The sequence below is a fragment of the Rhagoletis pomonella genome, unplaced genomic scaffold, assembly GCF_013731165.1.
Source record: "Rhagoletis pomonella isolate Grant_MI unplaced genomic scaffold, Rhpom_1.0 Rhpom_scaffold_00007, whole genome shotgun sequence".
Classification (NCBI taxonomy): domain Eukaryota; kingdom Metazoa; phylum Arthropoda; class Insecta; order Diptera; family Tephritidae; genus Rhagoletis; species Rhagoletis pomonella.
In genome coordinates, this window is record NW_023458561.1 from 2,315,161 (window position 1) to 2,341,191 (window position 26,031).

Genomic DNA, 26,031 nt, shown 5'->3' on the forward strand with positions numbered 1-26,031 from the left:
GGCTGAAAAAATCTATATATAAAGGGGACGTGGCACTTCCCATACAAACCGAATTTCTCATGCTACATATCTCTGAAAGTGTGCATGGTAGAGTTTTGGAAATTGGTATGGAGATATACGAAATCAATCGCATACCCTTGGAGAAAAATTTTAGCTATTGTAAAAAGGGGTGTGACATCTCCCATACAAACCGAATTTTTCATACTGCTTATCTCTGGAAATTTTTTGTTAGAGTTCTAGATTTTTGTATGGAGATGTACGAAATAAATCGCATACTCTTGGAGAAAAATTTAAACTATTGGAAAAGGGGGCGTGGCATCTTCCATACAAACCGAATTTTTCATACTGCCTATCTTTGGAAGTGTTCATGGTAGAGTTCTGGAACTTGGTATGGAGATATACGAAATCAATCGCATACTCATGAAGAAAGAGGGCAGCTGTTGGAAAGGGGGGCGTGGCACCTTCCATATAAATCGAATTTTTATACTGCATATCTCTGAAAGTATTCATGGTACAGTACTGGAACTTCGTATGGAGATATGTATATAGTTGAAATCAAGCCCATACTCATGGAGAAAATTTGGCTATTTGAAAAGGGGGTGTGAGGCCTACAAACGTACCGACCTTTAGCTATCTTTGAATGTATTTATAATTCTTCTGTAGGTGTATTTGTGAGTGAAATCCTCCTAAATGGTTGTACGGATCTTAACGAAACTTTTTGTGTGTGTTTGAGTGTGTCTCTGGATGGTTTAGTAATTTGAAAACTGCAACAAAAAACTTATTTACGTACGAATGTATATTGTTATTGTTCTCAGTTATGCTATTGTCGTATTCATATCGCGCACCATCTTCAAAGGGACACCACTCAAGAATATTTAGGTCGATTTTTATCCATAAATCAATTCGTAGAATTTATCTCCAATTAATGCAAATATTTTTTCCTCGATTTTTGAGTTTTACCTCTTCTGAAGATGGTGTGCGATATGTCTTTTCACAAAATAGAGGACCACATGTAGGAATGTGCGTATATGCACAGATCTTTATCTACACTTATCAAATATGCACATATGCACTTAAAAGTGATGTACCTACATATCTATCGTTACAAACAATAACCGTCTAAGCCGAATTAACCCTGGCATTCAGTAAGCGGTCAATAGCCACTAATTGTGACTTTTGGTGGTGAATTTGGATTTTGAGACTATTTGGTATTCAGTACGTTGTCTCACGTCTCTAGTGTCAAAAATAAGTCACTAATTTGTCAGCTGGCTGAGAGCAGGTCACAAAAATAGAAGTATGGAGGAAAAGCTTATTTCTTTCCATTTTATTAAAAAACGCGAAAATGAAGCGAAGAAATTTGTTCAACACGAATTTCATTAGGAAACAAACCAAAATGCTTTAATATAATACAAATGTATTGAAAAAAATTTAAATTTTTTGTTTTTAAAACATTAAGATCTAAAGATTGTTAAAAAAATAAAACTAATAAAAAAATTGAAAAGTACTAAAAAAAAAATAAAATAAAAAATCCTCTACGGCCGAGGAATACTTGAACCGGGACCCTCTCGGCTGCCAGCCTAATGCCTTGACCACTCGGCCATTGCGACTCTTTGAGCGGCGCGGGCAAAAGGCATACATAAACACTATCAGTTGATTGTCTGGTTTGCTTTCACCACACATTTTTTGTGAACTTTTTGTGACTCTCTCCTACTGAATAGCCAAATTATCTCAAGTCACAAAAATAGTCACTAACAGCTAATCTCAAATTTAGTGACTTGAGATGAGACTGAATTACTAAATCCCAGGGTTAGAATCGTATGCGAATTGCCTGCATGAGACTGTAGTCGATTTAGGCGGCTATTGCTTGTGACTACAGATATATTTAGAATTTTGATCTCTTTGTTTAATACTTGCGGCCCTAAAAAGGGCCTTATGTTAATCGGATGAACTGATGAAAGCTATTTATATTTTGTCAGACACTATACCTTGTACATTAGATGAACATTAATATGAATCGAAGCGACATCAGACAGTTGCAGTTTTCTGAATCAATACAAGTTAATCTAGGTCAGTATTTTTGTATATTTCCTTTTTTTGTGCGGGCTTTTTCAATTAGTTTTTTATTAAGTTTTCTTTTCACAAAAAACATTCTTGCCCTAAAAAATATTTTTTTTTTACTTTAATGTCGCAATTTATACTGGAAGCTTGTTCAATATGTTTTTTTTTTTTACAAAATCATTTGTAATGAGCAAACCATATTCGTTCATTGCTCTGAATACTGATTATAGATTGCTTATATGTATGTTCCATCATACTGCTGCTAGGGACAGATAAACCTCCTTCACTTAAGTGTTTTACCCAAGTGTAGGACGGATCATCTGCGCCTTTGAGTGAGGTGCTGGGCATATCGTCTCGTAATCGGTGGGATATGTATTCAGCTAAATTCTCTAGACCATCATACTCTAGATCCTGAACTCTGCTGGCTCTATATCGATCGGCCATTCTTCCGAAACAACGTTTTTCAGTATGACACCTATACAAGCAAAGATTAAATTATATTCTGTGATAGCTAACAATACATTTTTCTTTGCCTGTAAGGGGGGATTGCGACATTTCTAAGTCGCGCGTATCGTCTTCTTCCACATTCGCTGCATTCGTTATGACGCCTTCATTGCATCTAAGTAAATATCCTCGTAGACGATATTTGAACTCTTTCTGGTCCGGGTGGTCATGCAAACCGCCCTTGGCTCGAATGACTCCAAAGAAATTTTCCAGCACATTCTGGTTCAAGCGATATGTTAAAATATATTTAACATTGAACCGGTTTTGAACTCTTCCATATAACATCTTGAGCGCATTGTTCGACTGTATGATACCTGCAAGTAAATATGCGTCTATAAATATTACAAAATATTTGTTTAAAATCACATATGTATATTAGACTGCATCACCAAAGAAAGTTGCGGTTTTCCGCCGGGATTACAAAATTTATTATATTTTAAGACGTCCACCAAAATATTTCTGAAAAATATTAAGATTTAAGCGAGCTGGACCGATGTGAAAATACCTCCAACAATTGAGTTTTTTATAAATAAAAATAGTTTCTTAAAGAACTTTTTGAAAAAAGTCCCCTCAGATGACAAAACAAGTTAGGCTTAAAAATTCTGCATAAAAATATTTAAAAATCTTTTCAACGGAATCGTTATAATGAGATTTTTGATGCTGTTTTTTTTTTACTTTTTTCACAGATTGATTTACGAAAAACTTAAATAACTGGGCTAAAACTATTCTGATTTAGACTTATGGGAACTCGGTAGAAAGGTATTTTCCCACTATTTTTATGTATGTGCAAAAAAAGTAATTCGTGTCCCAATATTTTTTTTTCAAATATCAACACATCTTAATTCAACTTTGAATGATATTCGTTCATCCTACTTTTCTCTTTCATCCTTTGAATCAGTTTATTAGCAAAGAAATAAAAAAATGATATCTCACAAGTCTAAATCGGGAGAGTATAGGCTCAGTTATTCAAGTTTTTCTTATACCAATCTTTGAAAAAAGTTGCAAACAGCATAAAAAATCTCATTATTACGATTCCGTCCAAAATTTGTTTTAAATTTTTTAAAAATATTTTTACGCAAATTTTTTAAGCTTAAACCGTTTTGTCATTTGAGGGTATTTAAAAAAAAAAAAAATCTTTAAGAAACTATTTTTATTCATAAAAAACTCCATCTTTGGAGGTATTTTCAAATCGGTCCAGCTCACTTAAATCCTAATATTTTTATCGAAATATTTTGGTGGACGTCTTAAAATATAATAGATTTTATAATTCTAATGGAAAAACAGTAGCGGTTTTTTTTTGTATGGGGAGTGATGCAGTCTAATGTATATACTACATATATAAAGGCAAAAAAGTATTTCATTTACTTTATGTATGTGTCTAAATATACTAATTTACCTCTTTGAAATGGTAACAAAGTTTGTCTTCGTATCACCCTCATACTTTTCACCATTTCCCTCATCGCGTCTAATATTTTGACCTGCTGATCAAATGCTAGACCGTAGGCGTGACACCGTGTTCTTGAGTCTGCGTGTGGAGCCCTGACGTTCATCACGTCAAACCAATCGTTAGTCAAAAAATGGTATATTTGAAGCGATATAATTTAAAATATACGTAAATATATAAATGGCTGCTTAAATGTCCCAAACCTGGTGCCCTCGTAATTGCCTGCGCCACTGTGTGTGAAAACAATTTCGCAGCCGTTTTCACTTTTTGCCTTTGGGGTCCAGCTACGTTGATGTGGTTTGCTGAAATTTTGTGAGTTATTGTCAAATCCTTCGAGGTACATGACAATAACTCTGAAATTATTTCTTTCTTCACTTCTTTGCCTTTTATCATGAACCCTTGGTCGAGGAAGTGATTGCGTAGTAGCTTAAACATGTGAGGAACGTCTGCAAACATAAAAATTTGTTGTTCGTCAAAAACAAACCTATAATGGCGTAATATGTTACAAAATGTGAAATTAACTAAAAAAGCAATTTATAATTTGTTAAACTTACCACGCAGCGTTGCCATTTTAGCCGTTTTCCGGCTAGATTTAGCCGGTTGCGACAGCAAACAGCCGGAAAAAATTCGATTTAGCCGGCAGCCGATTTTTTAGCCGTTTTGCAAAAAAAAAAATAGCCGTTTTTAGCCGATTTTGCTCTTTGCCTTATTTTATTAAAATTCAAATATACAAGTTTTTAATTTTACAAATTTAGTGCTCCAAAATCTATTAGAAATGGCTAGTCTTATCTCTGAGAACATTTTCATGTCGGACTGTGTTATATAAAATTGAAAAACAATCAGATAGTGAGCCGATTTCAATGTTTTTTGTTTTAAGCGAGTGCCCCAAATACACATAAACTGGGAGGCGTCATTTTAGCAGATTAAAAAGTTACAAGTTTTGATGAAATTTTGCAGAATTTTCATAATTTTTACAACAAGTGTGAAATCTGTTTGTAGTATATATTGTTTGTTAAGTAATGAGCTACATATTCATAAAAAATAATAAATATTAAATAAACTAAAGAAAAATAGGCAAAACTTGCTTCAATTTTGCGTCCCAGTTTATATTTGGGAGAACGTAGCGGGAATTCTCTTCATAAAATTTTTGTTACACTTTGAAAATAAAAGAGCACGAATTTCGATGTAGAGCAAAACTCTCTGGGAAGACAATACATGGTGCAAACATATGTACTTTTTAAATTTTATAAAATAAAACTGCAGTAGTTTTCATCTTATGTTGATAATTCTTGTGACAAATACATAGTTTCGTGTTTATATTTTTGTATACATATTTTTAGCAGCACCACATCTTTATCAGAAAATTCCGAGAATCAAAAAATTGGTACTGTTACAAGTTGCAGGCATCATTTTAACTCGACCTCTTTCCTGTCTCACGGATAATGGTACATCTTTCAGAGGTTTAAAGATATTTTGCGTCAGCAATTTGTTATCAACCTACGTACCTTACCTCGGAAAAGCAAAAAACTTTATATTCGAACGTTTGCTCAGGTGTACCGAATTCTGGCAGTTTGGAAACGCGCAACACTTTTAATATTTTCATCCAGCTTCAAATTTTTTTCTACTTTTTTAAGAAAGAAAAATGTTTCTGCTAGTGAATCTGGTGGCATGATTTTAGTTAAATGTCATAAACTTGTTAAAAGTGAAGTGGTCGGCAACTACAACGAATGTCGATAAATTAAACGACCTTCTGCTTTCACAGCTTTACGTGTTCATTTCTCAAAATATTGCCCTCCGACTAATCAAAAGTGTCATACGCTCAGCTAATATAGCAATTTTGCGGGACAAAAAGCAACCTACTGAAAATGATCCATTATTTATTAGAAGGCAAAATTGTTTAATAGAAAAGAAAGCGCCATAAGTTTGTAATTTATCTCTGTTTTTATATTTAAGTAATACAAACATGACTTCTGATGTAAAGCTTAGCTACGTATAACGACAGTTTCCTTTGTTAAAGAAAAAATAAAGTGGTGTACAGCTTAGCTACGTATAAATAATCTTTATTAACCAAAAAAAATTCAATGGATTTACTACTCTTTCTAATTGTAGTTTATGTATTTAAAAAAAAAATTAATTCTGGTTGAAACATTTTAGCCGTTTTTAGCCGTTTTTTGTTCAATCTAGCCGGTCGCCCTGAAAAGTTCTGGCAACACTGTTACCACGGCCTGTCTTCGTGCACTCCGAGCTCGTTAAGCAGAGGCCTGTTTGTGCGCCAAGATCGCACACAACCGCTACAACATTGTACCCGCAATCTTTAGTTTTTTGTAATATATTACAAAGCACGTCGTTTGTCATTTTGCAGTCGAAGTCGTAAAATACCGGCTGTTTCCATTTAGATACCAGTCCTGACGAATAAAATGAATGTAAAAATTTAAATTTTTATAAATCCTTTGTGCAAGATATACATATTTACCTCTGAGCATCGCTACCTGCATATAGCTGACAGGTTCCAGTGTTGAGTCCGACGAGGTATCATAACAGTTAGTCTGACTGACCATCTCGTCGAAACTGAAAACACACACCTTTTGAATAGTATTAATTTGCGTGGAAGCATTTAATAATTTAAATACCGGCTTTATCAAACCTCTGGATACGTGTATTTTTTGTGCCCATTTTTGTAGCGTGCGAACGCCTGGTAGCTTAAATAAAACCTATTTGGACATTAGTTTAAAAGCTCTTGGACTGGCGGCGTACAACGTGATGGAATGCGAGATGTCTTCTTGAGTCCAAGTAGGTTTCCTAATGCCGTGCTTCAGTTTCGCAACCTGACCCTTCGTGAAAATGGTCTGCAATTTGCTCTCCATATTTGTACACATATTTTCGTACTCCTCCAAGCGCTTTTTTAGCTGTTGCACCTCATAGTCGTGCTTCTTATTCTGCTTGTCGTACTCTTGCTGGAGTGCCGCAAGTTCTGTGTCCCTCTTTTTGTTATCGATTAACAGAGTCTTGTTTTCTCGCTTCAGTCTTTCTCTACGTGTCATAAAATAAAAAATTTAAACACAAGAATATGCCAACATGTTTATATTGCCTTATAGTTTTTACAAACTTACAGTTTTGCTTCCAGCTCCTCAACTTCCTCCAAACTGCTGTCGTAGTAGAAGACTTTGCGAGAAGTTGAAGTCGTGTGGATCTCGGAAAGATTTTCCTCTACTAGGCTATTTTCCTTGTTCTCCACATTTTCGTCAATCGGAACAACGTTGGCACTGTTATTCGCCTCGGCTATAACAACTTATTTGCAAATATAAGTCGAAACTTTCTTTAAACTGAAATTGTTACCTTCACTGACTGCAGCATATTCACTCTGCTGAAGTAACTCGCTGACAATTTGTTTGTACTGCTCGCGCTGTACGCTTTTGGCACGCTGGGAGGTTTCCCCATCCTCTGGGTAAATGCTGGGCACAGCAGCGCGCTTTAAAAGGAGTTTGTTTTGAAAATCCTAAGCGTTTACAAAAATAATATTAAATGGTATCAATTTAGAAAATACACAATAAATTACCCATTTCGAACTGTCAATTGTTTTCTATATCTTCACTAGAAAAGTGCTTCATGCACACGTAGCTCAATTTGGGATTCAATAATGCACTTCCTCGCCGGCAGAACTGCATCCACTTTTTGACGAGAGCTTCGTCCATAGGAAACGAAAGCTTATATCGCACGCTTGCCTATGATTTTCACTATCACAATCTGCCACTGCACACTTCATTTTGCTTTAACAAAAGTTTACAAAGTTTAAATAATCGCTTTAAACCGCTTAAAATCTCGCAGAAATAACACACAAATAAATTGTTAAGTTCAAAATCAACAATTGCACCAGTGTGATTCTGTCAAATTCGTTAAGAGAGGAATAGCGGTCCGAAATGGGCGCAACCTTTGTATTCTCTGAATCGTGAGCGCAGTGTATGTGAGTACTCGAATTAAATACACGATAATATTGTGTTTTATTTGGTGGGGCTAGTGGGACCTTCGCCTGACTCTGAATCGGCTGAGCTCACCTCAGCCTTCGACAAAACCCACCTCAGAATGCATAAAAACTAAGAAATTTTCTTAAAATTTCATACCTTTCACTTAAATTTATTTGAACAAATTGAGTCATGCTTGAAATATAATACCGGCGAACGGCAAACTTCGCCGAATTGGGCGATGCTGTCGTTCACCGTTCGCCCAGCTGGTCGCCTTTATAGTTTGGGTGACCATATTTAGAAAAAACTAAACCATATTTAGAAATGAGGAAATGATAACAAATATGAATGTAAAACAAAGAAAGATTAATAATAATAATAGATTGGCGCTTACACATATGTTAGTGTTTGGCCGAGCTTCTCCTCCGATTTGTGGCGTGCGCCTTGATGTTGTCACACGAAGCGGAGGGACCTACAGTTTTACGCCGACTCCGAACGGCGATTGTATTTTTATGAGAAGCTGTTTTTCATGGCAGAAATACACTCGGACTTTTGCCATTGCCTGCCGAGGGACGATCACTGTTAAGAAAAAACCTTTTTTCTATATTGTTTTGCGATGTTGCTTTGACCAGGGCTTGAACCCAGGTATTGTGGAGTGGAAGCGCGCACTGCTTACCACTACACCACAGCGGCCGACAGAAAGAAAGATTATTATTATTTATTTTGTTTCAAGCCAGATTTAACGAATCCACAACTATATTTTTCAAACAACAAAAATAATTCGTGTTTGTGTTGTTTTTTTTTAAAGCACGCACAGATGTCATCGCCCAGCAGGGCGATAGAAATATATCTATCGCCATGAAACGCCGCCGAGCGAACTTCGTATTTCGCTTTACTGTGTTCAATTTCATATGCTTGCGGGTGTTCTAATTTTGACAGTGCGAATTTCACTGTGGTGTGCTCGCCGTTCGCCGGCATTGTATATCAGCTGTAAAGGCGGGTTCACCTTTCTTGTCTGGAAAACTTTTTATTTGCTCTCAAAACATTTTTGCCGGAGAGGGTGCTGAAGTACGGTTCTCCGTTCAGTTCGGCACATTGATTTTGTTCTGAGTAAATACTTGCATATACATACATTCATACATATGTACATAGGTAAAAGGCTTACGTAATTCTCATAAATTAACTATAACCAATCAATTTTAAATTTCTCAGAGTGTTGAAATTAAAAAATAATAGTTTTGTTTGACAATTTTCCTATTTTAAATTTTGACAATCTGATTAATTTTCAAAATTGATTGGGACAGCGGACATTAGATTTGTATACTTATAGTACCTGAATTTCCTATTAATATTTCTCTTTTAACACCATACATTTTTCATGATATTTTAGTTGCTCGCATGAATCAGGATTTGCCAGATACTCTTCAGAAATGGCACGAATTATCCACTTTATTGGAAAGAAATCAGACAGCGGCTACTATTCGACTATATGAATTGGAAAAAAGAGTAGAAAAGTTGCGAACTAATTTCATAAAATATAGAGCATTCGCAGATACTCAGCAAAATTATGCCAAGGAAGAAAAAATAGTGGCAGACTTCGGAGCGAAAATTGAAGCGATAGTGACTGACATGGATAAATTTAAAGATCACTATTCCGACATAGTTAACAAACAATCAAGAATGCAAACGGATCTAAATGACCTTAATGTAAGTAATCTATAAGGTCCCGCTTGGTCGTACTTTTTGAGTAAAAATAAAACTGTAATTAAATTTTTATCCATATCAATCAATTACCACGAATTACCACAAAGTGATATTGTTTGCAACTTATGTTCATTTATTTATTTTTAATAATTTCCATTTAAAACATAATTCAATCTATAACAGAAACAACCTAAATAAAAGTTTCAAAGCGTGCACAAATTTAAAATTGTATTCAAATTTCAAAATATTTTCATCAAAATTTTAAAAATTTAATCAGATTTTTAGCGCATTCAATTTTAGCGTAATGGAGTGCAAGTTTCAAGTCGCTAAAAATTATTGTTGATTTCTTAGATTTTTTTTTGTGGAGGGTGTTGCGGATTTTTCTTCATAATAAAATAGATTCTGATCATGTTATATGGAAGAAAATGCGCAACACCCTGCAGAAAAATAATTTTAAAAAATCAATGTCATTTAGGCTAAAATAGGATGCGCTAAAAACTGCATACATGAAAATTTTGATGAAATTTTTTTGAAGCTTGAATACACGAAAATTTTTTAATATTCTAATTAAAAATTTTGAAATTTTGATGACACTTTTTTTTAGTTCAGTTAATTTTTTTGAATTTGTGCAAGGTTTGAAACTTTTATTTATGTGGTTCCTATTATAGATTGAATTATATTTTAAATGAAAATTATTAAAAATTATTATTTAGCAATTTTCATTGAGCTTGATGCCGTTTTATAAAAAAATATTATGAAAAAACAGCAATAGTTTATAAATGGATTAGATTTAGATTGACGCTTACACATATGTTAGTGTTTGGCCGAGCTTCTCCTCCAAATTGTGGCGTGCGCCTTGATGTTGTCACACAAAGCGGAGGGACCTACAGTTTTACACCGACTCCGACCGGCGATTGTATTTTTATGAGAAGCTGTTTTTCATGGCAGAAATATACTCGGAGATTTGCCATTGCCTGCCGAGGGACGACCGCTGTTAAGAAAAAACGTTTTTTCTATATTTTTTGCGATGTTGCTTTGACCAGGGCTTGAACCCAGGACCTGCGGAGTAAAGCGGGCACTGCTTCCCACTACACGGCAGCGGCCGCTACTCCATTTCCGTCTTAAATAACCTAATGAAAGCATTGGGCCTGTTCGAGACACGTATCTAATAAAAGCGGCATTACTGCCGCACTGATAAAAATCAATTTGCAACTCTGTTTAGGAAAATTATTATTTTTATTATATTAAGTATATTTATTTTATACATTATTTTTAAATTGAAAATGGAATCTCATTGGTTTTTTTTTTGCCAGTTCATCTAGCACTTGCTGAGGATTAACCTGCAGATCCAGTACGTTTAGGAGCGCCAACCAAACCAATCACTCCTGCCCAATGCTACTGCGCAAACAGGTCTTCAACCTTCGAAGTGTTAACCTATTTTCAAATCTAAAAAATGGTCGGATAAAGACTTTTATCACCCTGATTCAAGGTGTCAATAAAAGTCTCAGGTAGCTCTTTTTTTAATGTTAGACCAGTACCTGAAAGAAAGGCCATCGTTAAAAATCAAGTTTTGAAGAAAAAAAGGTACACCTGCACCACATTGTAAATTCAGCAATGAAATCGTCTGTCGCTGTTTGATAGACATCTAGCCAGTCCTTTTGTTAGAAACTACTAGGGTCCAACTTAAGAATTTTCTTTGGCAAGATGTTCTGAATATTTTTGAGTCGTTTTTTTTTGATTGACAAATCTCAAATTTATTTGATCCAAATAATGATCAAGTATGGGAATAAAAATTGGGTAACGAAAAAAGGGGTTTCTACGCTTCCGTCGTAATTTGTACGATATACTCGACGTGGCACACTTTTAGTTAAGATAAGACCAGCCTTATTTGCTTCCTCCTCAGCTAATTTGAAGATTCTTTTAAGGTTTTCTTCTGCATTTTGTCGCATATCGGTTAGTTCTGTATACACATATTTGACGTAATCTACACAGCGGCTGAAACCACACTCCTTTTCGTGCAGTGGCACACTGAGAGCCTTCGTTAATGCAAAAATAGGCTTAGTCGTGGTAAGTGCAACTACAAATTGGGATTGTCTTATTGAAGTGATTAACATATGAGGCGAAGCAAATGTGTTCATATAAGTCAAAAAGCAGACTAAGGGAGTTAAGTGTTCCATCTAACGTGTTTCGCAAAACTTTAGGAGACGTGTTTGTTTTGCAGTTGGACAACACTTTTTATCCGATTTTTTAACACCTGAGCTGCTTTTGTAGACTGCCGGAATAAATTTACATTTTCTTTCATGGTGAAAATGCGGTTTTTTATAAGTGTTATTTTGCATGCATGGCCCAGTTTAAATTATGGTTGGCGCAATCGACATAATAAGCCGTATAAAGCATATGTTTACGGTTCGGCAAACCATTAGGCGATTGAGTTACATACATAGGTTTGGTTAGAAATCAAACAATAATTTCATTTCATCTTACTAATTTTCAGATATACATATAATTTATTTATTCCTTTTCCGGTAACACCACCTTATATGAATTCGCGCTTCTAGCATCCATAGGACCGGGTTGTAATGGAAGTAATTGTATGTTTAGCAAATAAATGCAAATGTTTATAATGCAATCAATATATCCTTACGAATTCGCCATAACCAAGGCAATAAGTAACGCTTGAGGTTTTGCTTGCAAAATGCATTTATTTAAGTTGAAAGAAGACAAATTCCTTTGTTCGGCATTTATTCTTACCCGCTTTCTATCTTCCAAGGCGAATTCATATATTCTTATCACGAATTCATATATTCATGTGGTAGAAAGAGTATAAAAACATAGCATTACCTTATAAATTATACGCACCATTATCACGTTTATGCGTAGTCCAATGCACGAAATCATTTCATAGATCTGAGTAAAAACTAAGTGCATCCCGGGATCCCGTCTGTTTCGAGGTCCCAAAAATCCCGGGATTCTTAGCAAATAATCCCGAGATTTTCGGGATTTGTAATTTGCACTGATGAAAATAATAGAAACTACTTTTCTTGACCAGTATTGGGTATATTTCTTTTTTTATTAAATAGTTAATATTTTTTTATAAATGTCAACATATTCGCGAAGCGCTTTTAGTTTTTCATTCTGGCGTCAGTAATTCAAAAATTATTTAAAAAATTCAGAGAAATGTGCTTAGGGAAGAAGTATGGACATCAAATTAAAGAGGAAATTCTGCAGAATTTAAGCAGATTCAAGCTTTTGTTGCAGAAGGACTGGTAAGTATTGAAAAGGTCCTTTAACATGTTATTCTTTAAATTTAGAAGTATTTGTTTTTGAAAAGATTACATGTTAAGGACTTATATAAACTCGATAACATGCTCGAATTTCGTCCTTCGAACTTTATCAGCTTGAAAAATTACCTATTCGTCCGTGTGAATCCAAAAAATTTTAATTTGTTTAATTTCTAAAGAAATTTCCTTTTGCATTTGGTACCCATATTTTTATTATACATTGCATTGAATTCTTCAAATAATTTTTGGAATCAACCATATCTTTGATATTACAAAGTCCTTTAAAATAAATCCTGACGTCAGACGGAGAAAAAATAAAAATGCCACTTTAATTAAAAAAGTAGGTTTCAAACCCATTTATTTATTATTTATTTTAGGTGCTTCTCAAGCAATATAAAAGCAATTCTTTCGATTTAAGTTATTGAAAAGTAATGAATATCTAAATCCCAGAACTATGCCAGGGATCCCGGGATTGTGATAACGACATACCGAAAATCCCGGGATCGGAAAAAGCTGAAAAATTAACGTCCCTAATACCAAGGAAAGACGAATTCATACAAGGTGATAACGGGGGCACAAAACCTCCTCTCGAAAATTACACGCACAATGACAAACATGAACAAATGTACAACAAACACATAATTTTTGACAATCAGTAAAGTTCGCTTGATATCAACGACCCAGCAAAAAACACGATTACCACAGAAACGAAAGTGGAAACGAGCTAGGCGATGGGAATCGCTTACCGTTTCGCTTCAAGAAGGCCTTATTTTAACATGGGCATGTCATTGGAGGTAAGCCCTTACCCGCAGCATTACCTTCAAACGAAGGGAGAACGCATGCATAAACAGAATCCAGAGAAGCGAACAAAGAATGCCTTACAGAGAAACTAATGTAGAATGCCTAGATAAGTACATACTTATTTATATTAAAGTGAAATCAGAAAATGTCTTAAAAGGTTAAAATAATTAAAATTTTTATAAATCAGCGTACATATGTATGTATTTAGGTATTTAGATTTTTTTTAAAATCGGTATGTACATACATGCATATTTAATTAAGCTTAAAATTGTACTTCCTCACTCTTGTACGTCACTTCATTGACTGACTTCAACTTCGCTGCAAATTGAACAAAGCAAAACATGATTTTTATGCGAGACAAATTTCCACAGAAAGTAACGGTAGAAAAAGAATTTTTGGATATTCATTCCATTTTTCAGCTGACTACGATGCAGCATTCTACTTTGCATTCCCCGAAATGAAGCAAAGAAGCGAAACAAATAAAATATTGTAGGACATTTTACTTTGCGTTTCCCGAAATGAAGCAAAGAAGCGAAACGAATAAAATATTGTAGGACATTCTACTTTGCATTCCCCGAAATGAAGCACAGAAGCGAAACGAATAAAATATTGTAGGACATTCTACTTTGCATTACCTGAAATGACGCAAAGAAGCGAAACAAATAAAATATTGTAGGACATTCTACTTTGCATTCCCGGAAATTAAGCAAAGAAACGAATTAAAAAATAAATATTATAGGACATTCTACTTTGCATTTCCCGAAATGAAACGAAGAAGCGAGATAAATAAAATATTGTAGGACATTCTACTTTGCTTTACTGGCAATGCCTAAAAGAAGCGAAAAAATTCGAAGGCATTATAACGCTATGCCTTCTAGAACACGGTACCACTAAAAGCGATTACCGATTTTTTGCTGGGGAGTAGCTTTGCTAGCTCTAATTAGATTTCCCTGCAAGACAGCTGAGCATCAAATAAGTGCTCATTTTATCATTATCACTAATTACAAAAGTGCTTATTAAAATACTCATTTTTGTTCAGGCGATGGGATAAAACTGAGCACTTTCCCCTTGTTGGTGTAATATTTTACCTCTTCTTACTAATTGAAAACTTTGATTAATGAAAAATATATCTGCTCTGCTCTAGAAACTACCAAACTGTTTATTTTCGTTTTTATAAACACATCAGTGCTAATCATGATTCAATAATGAAAGGTTTTGTAAGAAAAACTTTCTCTCGCTCTAATTTTATCAATGACACTCCCACCCTACTCCTAAAAACAAAAACAGTGATATTTCTTTTCCAAATTTCTTTGCAAGTTTTAAGAACATTTTTAAATTGTTAGTAGTGAAATTTTTACTTTTTAAATTTGAAGAAATGTTTGTTCTGCATTCGCTGGCGCCAACAAGACAAAATGGGTGAGAATCGTTGGACTACAGAAATTCAATGTTAAGAGACGAAATTCCCTTAAATGCCGAAATGTATTTGTCGATATTCGTGGAGACCTCTTGATTCTGCCAAGTCGCTGTAAAGTAAAGCGTTCAATGAGCCAACGAAGGTATTTAGGTATTGTACTCCACGACACAATCCTGGTGTCTCCGAATGAGATTTTGACGCAATATAACATTGCCAAACCGCATCCATAGGCCCAATCGTCACACGACAGCTCGGTTTAGTCAATGGCGCGATGTAATTGCACACTTAAAAGGTGTACGCACGAGGCGAATGTTGGCTGGCGACCAACTTTATTGAAAGCGATTAGCTGAAAGTAGAATGCAAAGTTGAACAATACAAACGCCTTTTTATGGCGAATATTTTAATATTTTTTTATATTTTGATATTTTTAGTCATTCAAATTTTTTTTCGTGCAACCCGGCGGGAGTTGAACGCAAAAGTTGCCTGAAAAATCGCCTCGTGCGAAAGCCCCATTACGCCACTTCTCATTTGACGATGTAGATCACGTTCCCTATCTCAGTCGTTCAGTAGCTGCGTGCTCTGAGTTCGTCCGGCACCAATCGCCAACTGCGGCTGTGCAAGCCAGTGTTGAATATTTTCCCCAGAACATAAAAAGTGCGACATCAAAGAATTCGAAACAATCGAGCCATAACCGCGAAAGAAACGTAAGCTCCAAATTTTTTTATTTGCCGTTTTTTTGTTTAATAAATATTGCATATTTTCCGCAAACAAATAGCTTCTTCATGTCCATCAACTGGCAAACAAATACAACAAAAAAAAAGCTGAAAGTGGACCATCCATTCTCGAGTTATGCGCCATCTGACGTACGCAAGTTTGGTATAAACATAGAAATATTTATTTTTAATAACAATAGGGGGTTATATTCGATGTAAATAAGCTTGTTTAAATTAAATAATTAAATCAAATTCGTTTTTGTTTTAAAATACCACCATTCACTATTATCCACACGTTTTTATAGAATTTAGCTCCCATTTTAGGAAGTGTGATTGAATTCTTCCCCTTTTTCTTCTGCTTCCAAAAACCATCCCTGTGGGTGGGAGTGCCAAATTTTAGAAAAAAGCTACTTACAAAACCTTTAATAATTGAATCATGAGTGCTAATCATGATTCAATAATGAAAGGTTTTGTAAGAAAAACTTTCTCTCGCTCTAATTTTATCAATGACACTCCCACCATACTCCTAAAAACAAAAACAGTGATATTTCTTTTCCAAATATCTTTGCAAGTTTTAAGAACATTTTTAAATTGTTAGTAGTGAAATTTTTACTTTTTAAATTTGAAGAAATGTTTGTTCTTCATTCGCTGGCGCCAACAAGACAAAATGTGTGAGCATCGTTGGACTACAGAAATTCAATGTAGGCTAAAGAGACGAAATTCTCTTAAATGCCGAAATATATTTGTCGATATTCGTGGAGACCTCTTGATTCTGCCAAGTCGCTGTAAAGTAAAGCATGCAATGGTTTTGGTAAATGAGCCAACGAAGGTATTTAGGTATTGTCCTCCACAACACACTCCTGGTGTCTCCGAATGAGGCTTTGATGCAATATAATATTGCCAAACCGCATCCATAGGCCCAATCGTCACACGACAGCTCGGTTTAGTCAATGGCGCGATGTATGTAATTGCACACTTAAAAGGTTTACGCACGAGGCGAATGTTGGCTGGCGGGCGACCAACTTTGTTGAAAGCGATTACTTGAAAGTAGAATGCAAAGTTGAACAATGCAAACGCCTTTTTATGGCGAATATTTTTATATTTTTTTTATATTTTGATATTTTTAATCATTCAAATTTTTTTTTTCGGGCAACCCGGCGAATGGTTAATATTCTGACAGTTGTATAGTCTCCCCAGAATATTAAAAGTGCGACATCAAAGAATTCGAATTACCATATTCGAAACAATCGAGCCATATCCGCGAAGGAAACGTAAGCTCCAAATTTTTTTATTTGCCGTTTTTTTTTTTGTTTAATAAATACTGCATATTTTCCACAAACAAATAGCTTCTTCATATCCATCATCTGTCAAACAAATACAACAAAAAAAAAGCTGAAAGTGGACCATCCATTCTCGAGTTATGCGCCATCTGACGTACGCGAGTTTGGTATATACATAGAAATATTTATTTTCAATAACAATCGGGCTTGTTTAAATTAAATAATTAAATCAAATTCGTTTTTGTTTTAAAATACCACCATTCACTATTATCCACACCTTTTTATGGAATTTAGCTCCCATTTTAGGAAGTGTGATTGAATTCTTCCCCTTTTTCCCCTGCTTCCATAAACCATCCCTGTGGGTGGGAGTGCCAAATTTTAGAAAAAAGCTACTTACAAAACCTTTAATAATTGAATCATGAGTGCTAATGAATAAAGTACTCATTGTTGTCATTAGCAAGTCCTCATTGCTAATAAACAAACTACTCATTGTTGTCGTTATAAACTCCTCAGCACTAATAATCAAACTACTCATTTTTGCCGTTATAAACTCCTCAGTACAGGAAAAAACAAATAAGTAGAAAATCAAAATTTTTACTTTTAAAAATGAATTGGTTTATTTAAAAAACGTTTATTAATACTAAACTCTTATAGTACATATGTGCAAACAAATAACATACTTTGTACATATCGATGGTCCTGTGCAATAACGACACAATTCAAAATTCAAAAAATAAGACCCTTACTGCTGTTAAGTGGCTCATATATCTATCTAATCCATGTCGAATCCATGTCTAATATTTAGTACTTACTTTAGCAATCCTTACTGCTTACTTTAGTTAGGGTTGCAAATGGATTAGACGAGGATTACAGACAAGAGCCACTTAACAGTAGTAACAGTTTTTATTTTTTGAATTTTGAATTGTGTAGTTATTGCAGAGGACCATTGATGTGGATGTGTATAACATTGCTGGTGCCGGTGTTGAAGGTGATATTGGTGGTGGCCTTAAGTAATAGTGGCGATGTTGAAGGTGATTTTTCTGGTAGAGGCGTGGAATGTTGATGGTGCAATTTTGCTGGTGCCGGTGTTGAATGATGATGGTGGCGATACTTCTGGTACCGGTGATACGATGTTGGTGGTGGCATTAAAGGTGATGGAGGAGGTGCGTGCTATATCAGCTGGTGACGGCGTTAAAGATGATGGTGGATTTTAATTTTAATTGTTGCAAGTCTGTAATAACGAGAAAATTAATTAAAATGCACAAATTAAGTAATTTACATATGTATGTACATACCTTAAAAATAATGATGCAAAGTCGATGGCAACGGCAACGGGAACATAAAATGAAATTTGAAAAATCTATAAAATTATAAAAAAAATTTTATCAAATGTGACATTTTTTGCATTGTATAGGCTTACAAGTATGGAAAGCGCCATTTTGTTTGTTTACATTTGAAAACAGCTGAGATCACCTGATTTTCAATTCTCTCATTCTCCGCACAGAGTTACATTCAAGTTTCAGAAAAAACTTTAAAATGTAAATTGAGAAATATTTTAGAAAAATGTGTTTTTATTCATTTGAATTCAATAAAAAAGAAATTAAAAATGCATGCCAAGTCTTGCATTTCCAATAATAACGATAAATGTGTATGTTCCAGGCAATAAATTAAAATATTTGTGAAACTTATCGTTTTGCGCTAAAATACAACAATGTGTGTAAAATTCGTTGTCATTGCTTCTGTTTTGAATATCATGTTCGTGCCTGCCGGTGGAAAAAATAGGTAAATTTGCATTTGTTTTCAAGAAAACATATCAGTTAAAATATATTTCTTTCCAGAGCGACATACGGACAAGTAAGATGATAAATTTGTATGATGAATATCGCGGAAAAACTTTTGCATCAAAATTTCTATTCTAATTTGCATTTGAATTATGATATCAACAGGGATGCTTTTCTTTTTCTTATAAATCTTGAGATTGTTGATTTATTTTAGAATTAAAAAAGGTAGTTTATATTAAAAAATATATTTACACCAGCAGTATGTAAATTACTTTTATTACGAATTGAAACGATTTTAATGAATATTCATGGTTACCATTAAAAGTAGTATGAGAGTTAGATCTAAATGTATATTTGACAAGAAAGATAGAATACAAGATTGCGCCGTCCTGGCGGCGATGACATATCTGTACAAAAAGTAACAAAAGTCGATTTGGATGTTGAAAGAAAATGTGAGAACAGCAAATTTTCTTAATAATAAATTTTTCGATAAGGAACGTGTTTTGATTGTGCTAATTTGTAATAGCCTTATTCATAAACAATAAAGTAGCTTAAAAAAGGCTTATAAATTGAAAAATGTTTGTAAACGGCAATTTAAAAAGCTTTTTAAAATTTTTATTTTTTATTAATAAGGCTATAAAAATATATGATTTACAATAACTTTTAACAAAGGAAATACGAAATAAGGTGATTTTTGCGGAAGTGGGTATTAGCATATATGTAATACTTCTATATTGGCAGTAAGCTAATTTCTCAATAGGGGTATTCTCGAAGTATTGCACGATGCACGTATTGCACGAAATGCAAAAATACTATCCCAAATTTCGAAGAGTACGAGAGCACCCCATTGCAAAGTGGTAGAATGCATGCGTAGCAAGCAGCGAAATTATGTATCAAATACAATAACAAGAGACAGCAGAAAAAAATGAAGTGAGCGAGATGAGAGGAATGAGAGAAATATGTAGCAATTCCAACAACAAAACAACTAGCACAGGGTCGCATATATCTTGCTATGCTATTTTGCAAAATATATACATGGGTTTCGACGTTGCATATTTTGCAGCGATAGGAAATGTCGTTTCCCATGTATTTTGTTGTTGTGTGTTTGCAAGTTATGCAATCCATGCAATCCGTGCTACGTGCAATGGCTTTGCAAGATTTGGAGAATACCCCTAATGTGTAAGCATTCCGAAATCAAAGCGAGACAGTCTAGTACTGTTTTTGTCAATGTATTGTGTACTTGAGTGCCGTTTTTGTATATGTGTTGTGTACATGTTTATTTATAAACGTATGTGTTCCTTTTCTTTCGTACGTGTTTATTGATATATCTGTACTGTAGTGTTTTCGGACGGTACTAGCTCTTACTGCCAATATAGGAGTATTACATATATGGGTATTAGTGAATTTAAGTGCATTTAAAGTTTCTGAGGTTTCGCTTACTTTTAGATCAGAATTGTCAAAATTGAGAAATTCAAAGTAGCAATACAATAATCATCGAAAAGAAGATGCGCCCTGCTGTGATGATGAGTAAATTTACCACAATGAGGAAGAATATAACAATTAAGTGAAAAAATTTTATTTTTACAAATTTAGTGAGCAGTAACGCGTTTCAAGAACGATATTTCAGACAAATCGTTAATGAACAACTATTTTGCCTTCCCGTCTGCTTTGGTTTTGGCAAAGTCATTTCAACCATTAAATAATATTATTTGCAAGAACCATTCACTAAAATTGTAACTAACTTTTTATTATTTATTAATTCCTTTTTGATATTCAGCAATAACAAGATGGAAAAAAAATTATAAACCAAAATTAGTATTATTTTTATGAATGTAGTTATAAAAGTTCATAGAGGAAACGCCGGAAAACAATGTATTGGCAACAACATAAAATGTATGGCAATTTAGATGTCAACAGAATAATAACTACGATAAAAAAGCATGAGAGAAGTGTGCGAAAAACGGTCAACAAATTTCTTATAAAATATTTTGATTTTTGCTGGATGTAAATGAAAACTCGATGAGTATTAAGGAAAAGAAAAATTTAAAATAATAAACAGAAAAAAGATGGGTGCACCAAAACTTGAGTTAAATGTTTTTCCCAAATTCTTAAAAAGTAAACAAATCGATTTTTTTAATGTTGCTTTACATCTATTTTCTTTTTTATGAATAAGGCCATAAGCATGTACCCCTTTTATAAATACATCTTATAGCAATATCTTCTTTCTTCTTTTTTGGCGCTGTAACCGCCTAAGCGATTTTGGCCGAGTTCAGCAAAGCACGCCAGTCGTTTCTCCTCTGTGCCAACTGACGCCAATTGGAAACGCCAAGTGAAGCCAAGTCCTTCTCCACCTGATCTTTCCATCGCAGTGGGGGCCTCCCTCTTACTCTGCTACCACCAGCGGGTTCCGAGTTGAATACTTTCAGAGCTGGAGCGTCGGTGTCCATTCGAACGACATGACCAAGCCAGCGGAGCCGCTGTATTTTAATTCGCTGCACTATGTCCATATCGTTGTAAAGCTCATACTGCTCATCGTTCCATCGTCTGCGGTACTCGCCGTCGCCAACGCGTAAAGGACCGTAAATCTTCCGCAAAATCTTTCTCTCAAACACCCTAAGAGCCGCCTCATCGGATGTTGTCATTGTAATATGTTGTCATTGTATAGCAATATGCTATATATTTATTTATACACTTTTTGGCTGGCGAAATATGTAATTTTTAACTTAATAAAAAAGCGTATTCAACCACATTACTTTTTTTTAATATTGAATGGCGCAACACAACAACTCTTTTTGTTGCACGAAACCCTTGAACACGTGCCTGTCATCTATTTCTTCTGTTTCGACATTTCGGTATTTTGCATTTCTTTCATTTTGACGTCATTCGCATTGTCAGATTTTTGAAATTCGTTTTGGTTCGACATTCTGTTATTTCATAATTCTTTCATTGTCATGTCATCCATCTTCCATTTCTTACCTTCCATTGCCGTTCGCATCGTCGAAGGTGCCTGTCAAATACTGCCGCCATCATGCTTTTCAGTTTAGCAGGCACGTCCGCTGTTAGAAAGAGAATAGACAAAAAGGGGCATAGGATTCCATACTTGTAAGTATATACGATGATTTTTTGTCAAAGCCTACTGTCATAAAAACTGCCATATTTCTTACTCGCTTTAACGCACAGAATTCCTATAAAAGTAGGAATTCCGCTCTAACAAATGAAAAATGTTTCACATTTCGAATACCAAATTTGTAAATGTGTGCGTGTGATAGCTAAAAAGTTGCGAAAGTGTGTGTAAAGCTATCGAATTTGAGGGGAAACTGCTCAGCCATGGCTTGCAGGGTATAGTTGTATTTACATTTACCTTTTAAAAATAACACATTGTTACAAAAAGTTATAAAGTAGAAATACCTGGGAAGTTATGTATATTTTCTGGTAGGTCTTTTCGAGCAAAACCAGAATCGAAATATGAAATTTGCCAAACACCCCCAAAATCTTGATTTACCGTTAAAAAACCGGTTTTTCGTACTTTTACGCACTTATAAGCCTGTAACTTAGCTCATTATGAACCGAGTTTCGGTTTATTGCCGGGTTTAAAAAGAAAACAATCAAAAAAGTAAAAGGCTTTCATTTGTTATCATGTATTTGGATTTCCATCTACTTAATTAATTCAAGGTGAAAATAACGTATTTTTTCGGTGGCGAATATAAATATGCATCTACACAGAAATGCACATTATTTCATAAAAAAAAAAACATTATGTTAATTTGAAGGGAAATTATTACTTAAAACTAAGTAAGTTGACATATGTAAAATTTTGACTGTTTTCGACACACGTTCTACATCCGAATTGAGATAAACCCATGATATGATATAGCCGCCGAAGTTCTCCAATCCATCGAATTCTATATCACTTAATGAAGGAATGCGATTTAAAAAGTCGTTAAGTTGTAATTTTTTTCATTTTTTTGCTGACATTTCCAGTTTTGTTTTGCCTTAACTTTTGATTTAGATATCTAATTCTAAAGTAAGTTCTACCCAGAGAGAAACGTTTTAAAATTTTTTCCTGACAATCCACAGTTGTGTTGAGAAGTAAATTTTTCATATAATTTGGAGAAGTAGATAATAAATATCCATTAATATTAACAAACACTGAATTGGCGGTTTCCAAAATATTCATGAACTTAGGATTTGGTTTATATAACCCCCCTTCCGAAAGTAAGTTGACATATGTAAAATTTTGACTGTTTTCGACACACGTTCTACATCCGAATTGAGATAAACCCATTTTTGATATGATATAGCCGCCGAAGTTCTCCAATCAATCGGATTCTATATCACTTAATGAAGGAATGCGATTTAAAAAGTCGTTGTCTTCTTGCTGTTCTGCAAGCTAAAACGTCTATGTATTTTATATACATATGTACATATGAAGAAGTTACAAATAGAGGATATTTACCTCAAACCTTTCTTCTTCTGATATAGGTACTTCATTTATGTCTTTAAAAACATTGTGCGTTAATGTTTCGTCTTCAAAACTTCCAAAATTTAATAAAAGGTCGTTTGTTTGCTCTACATATAGCCTCCGAGCACAAAATATTCTCATTTCGACCTACAAGAGTAAAAAGTTGTCATTTGTCCCCATTCAAAATTTACTTAAAAAATAAAATCAGCTACATAAGTCTGAATAAACTGTAAAAAGAATATATTTTACCGAGAAAATAAGACCGTAACCTATACTTGAATTCAAGCGGCGATGGATGATCATGAAGACCACCTTTCATTCTTATAGCGCTAAAAAAGTTCTCCAAGCAATCCTGATTTAGTTTGTTTGTCAAAATATAACGAATTCCATACTGCTGTTGAACATAATTATATAGAGCCGGAAGGGCGTTGTTGTTTTGCAAAATGGCTCGTTGAAACGGAAGGAGATTTCCGTTCACTCTTTTCGGAAATAAATAAGGAACGATCTTGCTCATCGACTCCAGCGTTGCATTTTGATCGGCAGTTGCAAGTCCATACGCCTTGCTGCAGGAACGCATATCCTTATGTGCGGTTCTCGAGTCGAAAATGTCGAACCAGTCGTTAATGAGCTTAAATAACTCTGAGCATTGCACAAACTTTAAGCACTCTTGCACATTCCAAGTGTAGCACATCGTTTAAGGGCTGTTGCTGTTGTATGCGAGAACAATTTGGTGGCATATTTCACTTTTTGCCGTGCTGATAAAAAATTGCAAAGGTTTACTAAAGTATTTTCGGTGTCAGTTTTAGAACATAATATAAAGAGGTGTAAACAATATTTTTTTACATTATTATGTATTAGATACTAAATAAATACTTGTGGTCAACCAAAATTTCATTAACACCTCTTTGAGAAATAATGGCAGTGTTTTTTTTTTGCAATTTTTGACCAAATTTTTTTATTGCAATCTAATTATTTTCTTGTAAAAATACATATAGTTAAAAAAATAAGAACATGCTTTGTATGGAAGGAAATGCATAGCACCATACAGAGATGTAGAAGTGGGTTAAACAGGCTGGAAGTACAATCTTTTCACCGGAAGTACATTCCAGAGAAAAGTTTCCGACAAGAGTTACGTATTTTCATCCGCAGAATCCGAATCTGTACTAAAAACATGTTTGTCAAATTTAAAAAAAACGGACTTTCGGTCAGTTTAACCCACTTCCAGTCCAAACCGGAAGCCCGTAATACCACCAAAAGATATAGCATCTCTGATTTGGTAGGTTAAATTTTGCGTTTTCCAATAAAAAACATTTCCCTCCATTTTAGAGGGGGTGGACGGGCGGTCTAGGACACCCTCTATACATGTATTAGAACGACAGTATTTTGTGTATATATCTTTACCTGCGCCTCTTACGTTCAACGTTTCTAACGATAACGTCATTGTTATATTTAAGTCCGTATTACATAGAGCTACTAACTCCTCGATTTCGCTTTTTTTTCAAAACAGTTTGACCATATAAGAAACCATCGTCTACAAAATGGTTACGTAATAGCTTCATTAGGGGAGGTATGTCAGCAAAAACGAACACAAGCTTCTTTTCATCAGAGGGATGCTTGAAAAATGGTGTATGAATTGAAATTACCATAGACCGCCAAACATGCTGATTGTCTGGACCTAGGTCGCTGACAGCTACCACGACTGTATATCCAATTTTGTACATTTCGGAAACTATGTGGGGTATGATTTCTTCGGACATCTTAAAATTAAAGTCATAGAAAATTGGTTGCTTCCAATTTCCACGCAGTCCCCGAACCATTGCTACTTGAACCATTCTCTTCGGCTCAAAATGGAGTCATTTTTCCGGTCGTAAGCCCATTCCTCTCTGCACTTCATTTCGTCGAATGAAAGCACGCATAGTTTATCTTCTAATGGTAAATCAAACGACCTCATATGGGCAAGCGTCTGCAATTGTAAGCCAGGCTCAACGCATAACTTCGATGCCCACCTTCGCAGTGTTGACGGTGACGGCAAAGCAAACTCGAGTTTACGCAATAGCCTATAGCATCCAGGCTATAACGTGAGGACGTTAAAGTATTGTCAAAAACCTTTAGCTTTTCAACCTTGGATAGCTCGAGCTTAAGATCTGCAATTTGCTTCTCAAGGCAAGCAATCTTTTTCTCAAACTCAACGCATTTGAGCCGGTGCAAATCGAGCGATTCACTAAGCCAAATAATAAAGTAAGATATAAAATATACATACACGCATATATCCCTATAAATTGTATCTCACTCAGTTTGGGTAGCTATGCTTGTATAAGCGCTTCTTACGATTTTTCTTGAAATACCAATGTCTTCAACTGCCGTTTTTTCACCTCTTTATACGTGAATTTGAAAAATAATTTATGTATTGATTTACATACGTAAATAATTAATAGTTAACATAAATATACCCCTCCAGATATTCTAAATATTCATCAATTGATCATTATTCAAATAATCTTCGTTTTGTTCCAGTTCACCACTACGGGAAAATATTACATTGGTTTTATGTACTAAGTTTTTACCTGATTCCAGTAGCATTCGAGTTTAATTAACCGAAACAGCACTGGATAGAAACTGGAGTAATTTAA

General features: G+C 34.6%; 1 protein-coding gene across 2 annotated transcripts in view; it reads left to right on the forward strand.

Annotated features, from left to right (window-relative positions):
- The first annotated feature begins 9,254 nt into the window (after nt 1–9,254).
- Nucleotides 9,255–26,031, forward strand: part of LOC118742245 (ejaculatory bulb-specific protein 3-like) — a 69,549-nt gene continuing 52,772 nt past the window's right edge. Inside the window, exons 1-2 of one of the 2 annotated variants that reach the window (XM_036474170.1) lie at nt 9,255–9,672; nt 10,983–12,088. In XM_036474170.1, the coding sequence (XP_036330063.1) occupies nt 9,364–9,672; nt 10,983–10,991 (318 nt within the window). In that variant the 5' untranslated portion in view covers nt 9,255–9,363 and the 3' untranslated portion in view covers nt 10,992–12,088. Of the gene's footprint in view, nt 9,673–10,982; nt 12,089–26,031 lie in introns of those variants that run through there. The other variant, XM_036474168.1, reaches the window with a different exon arrangement.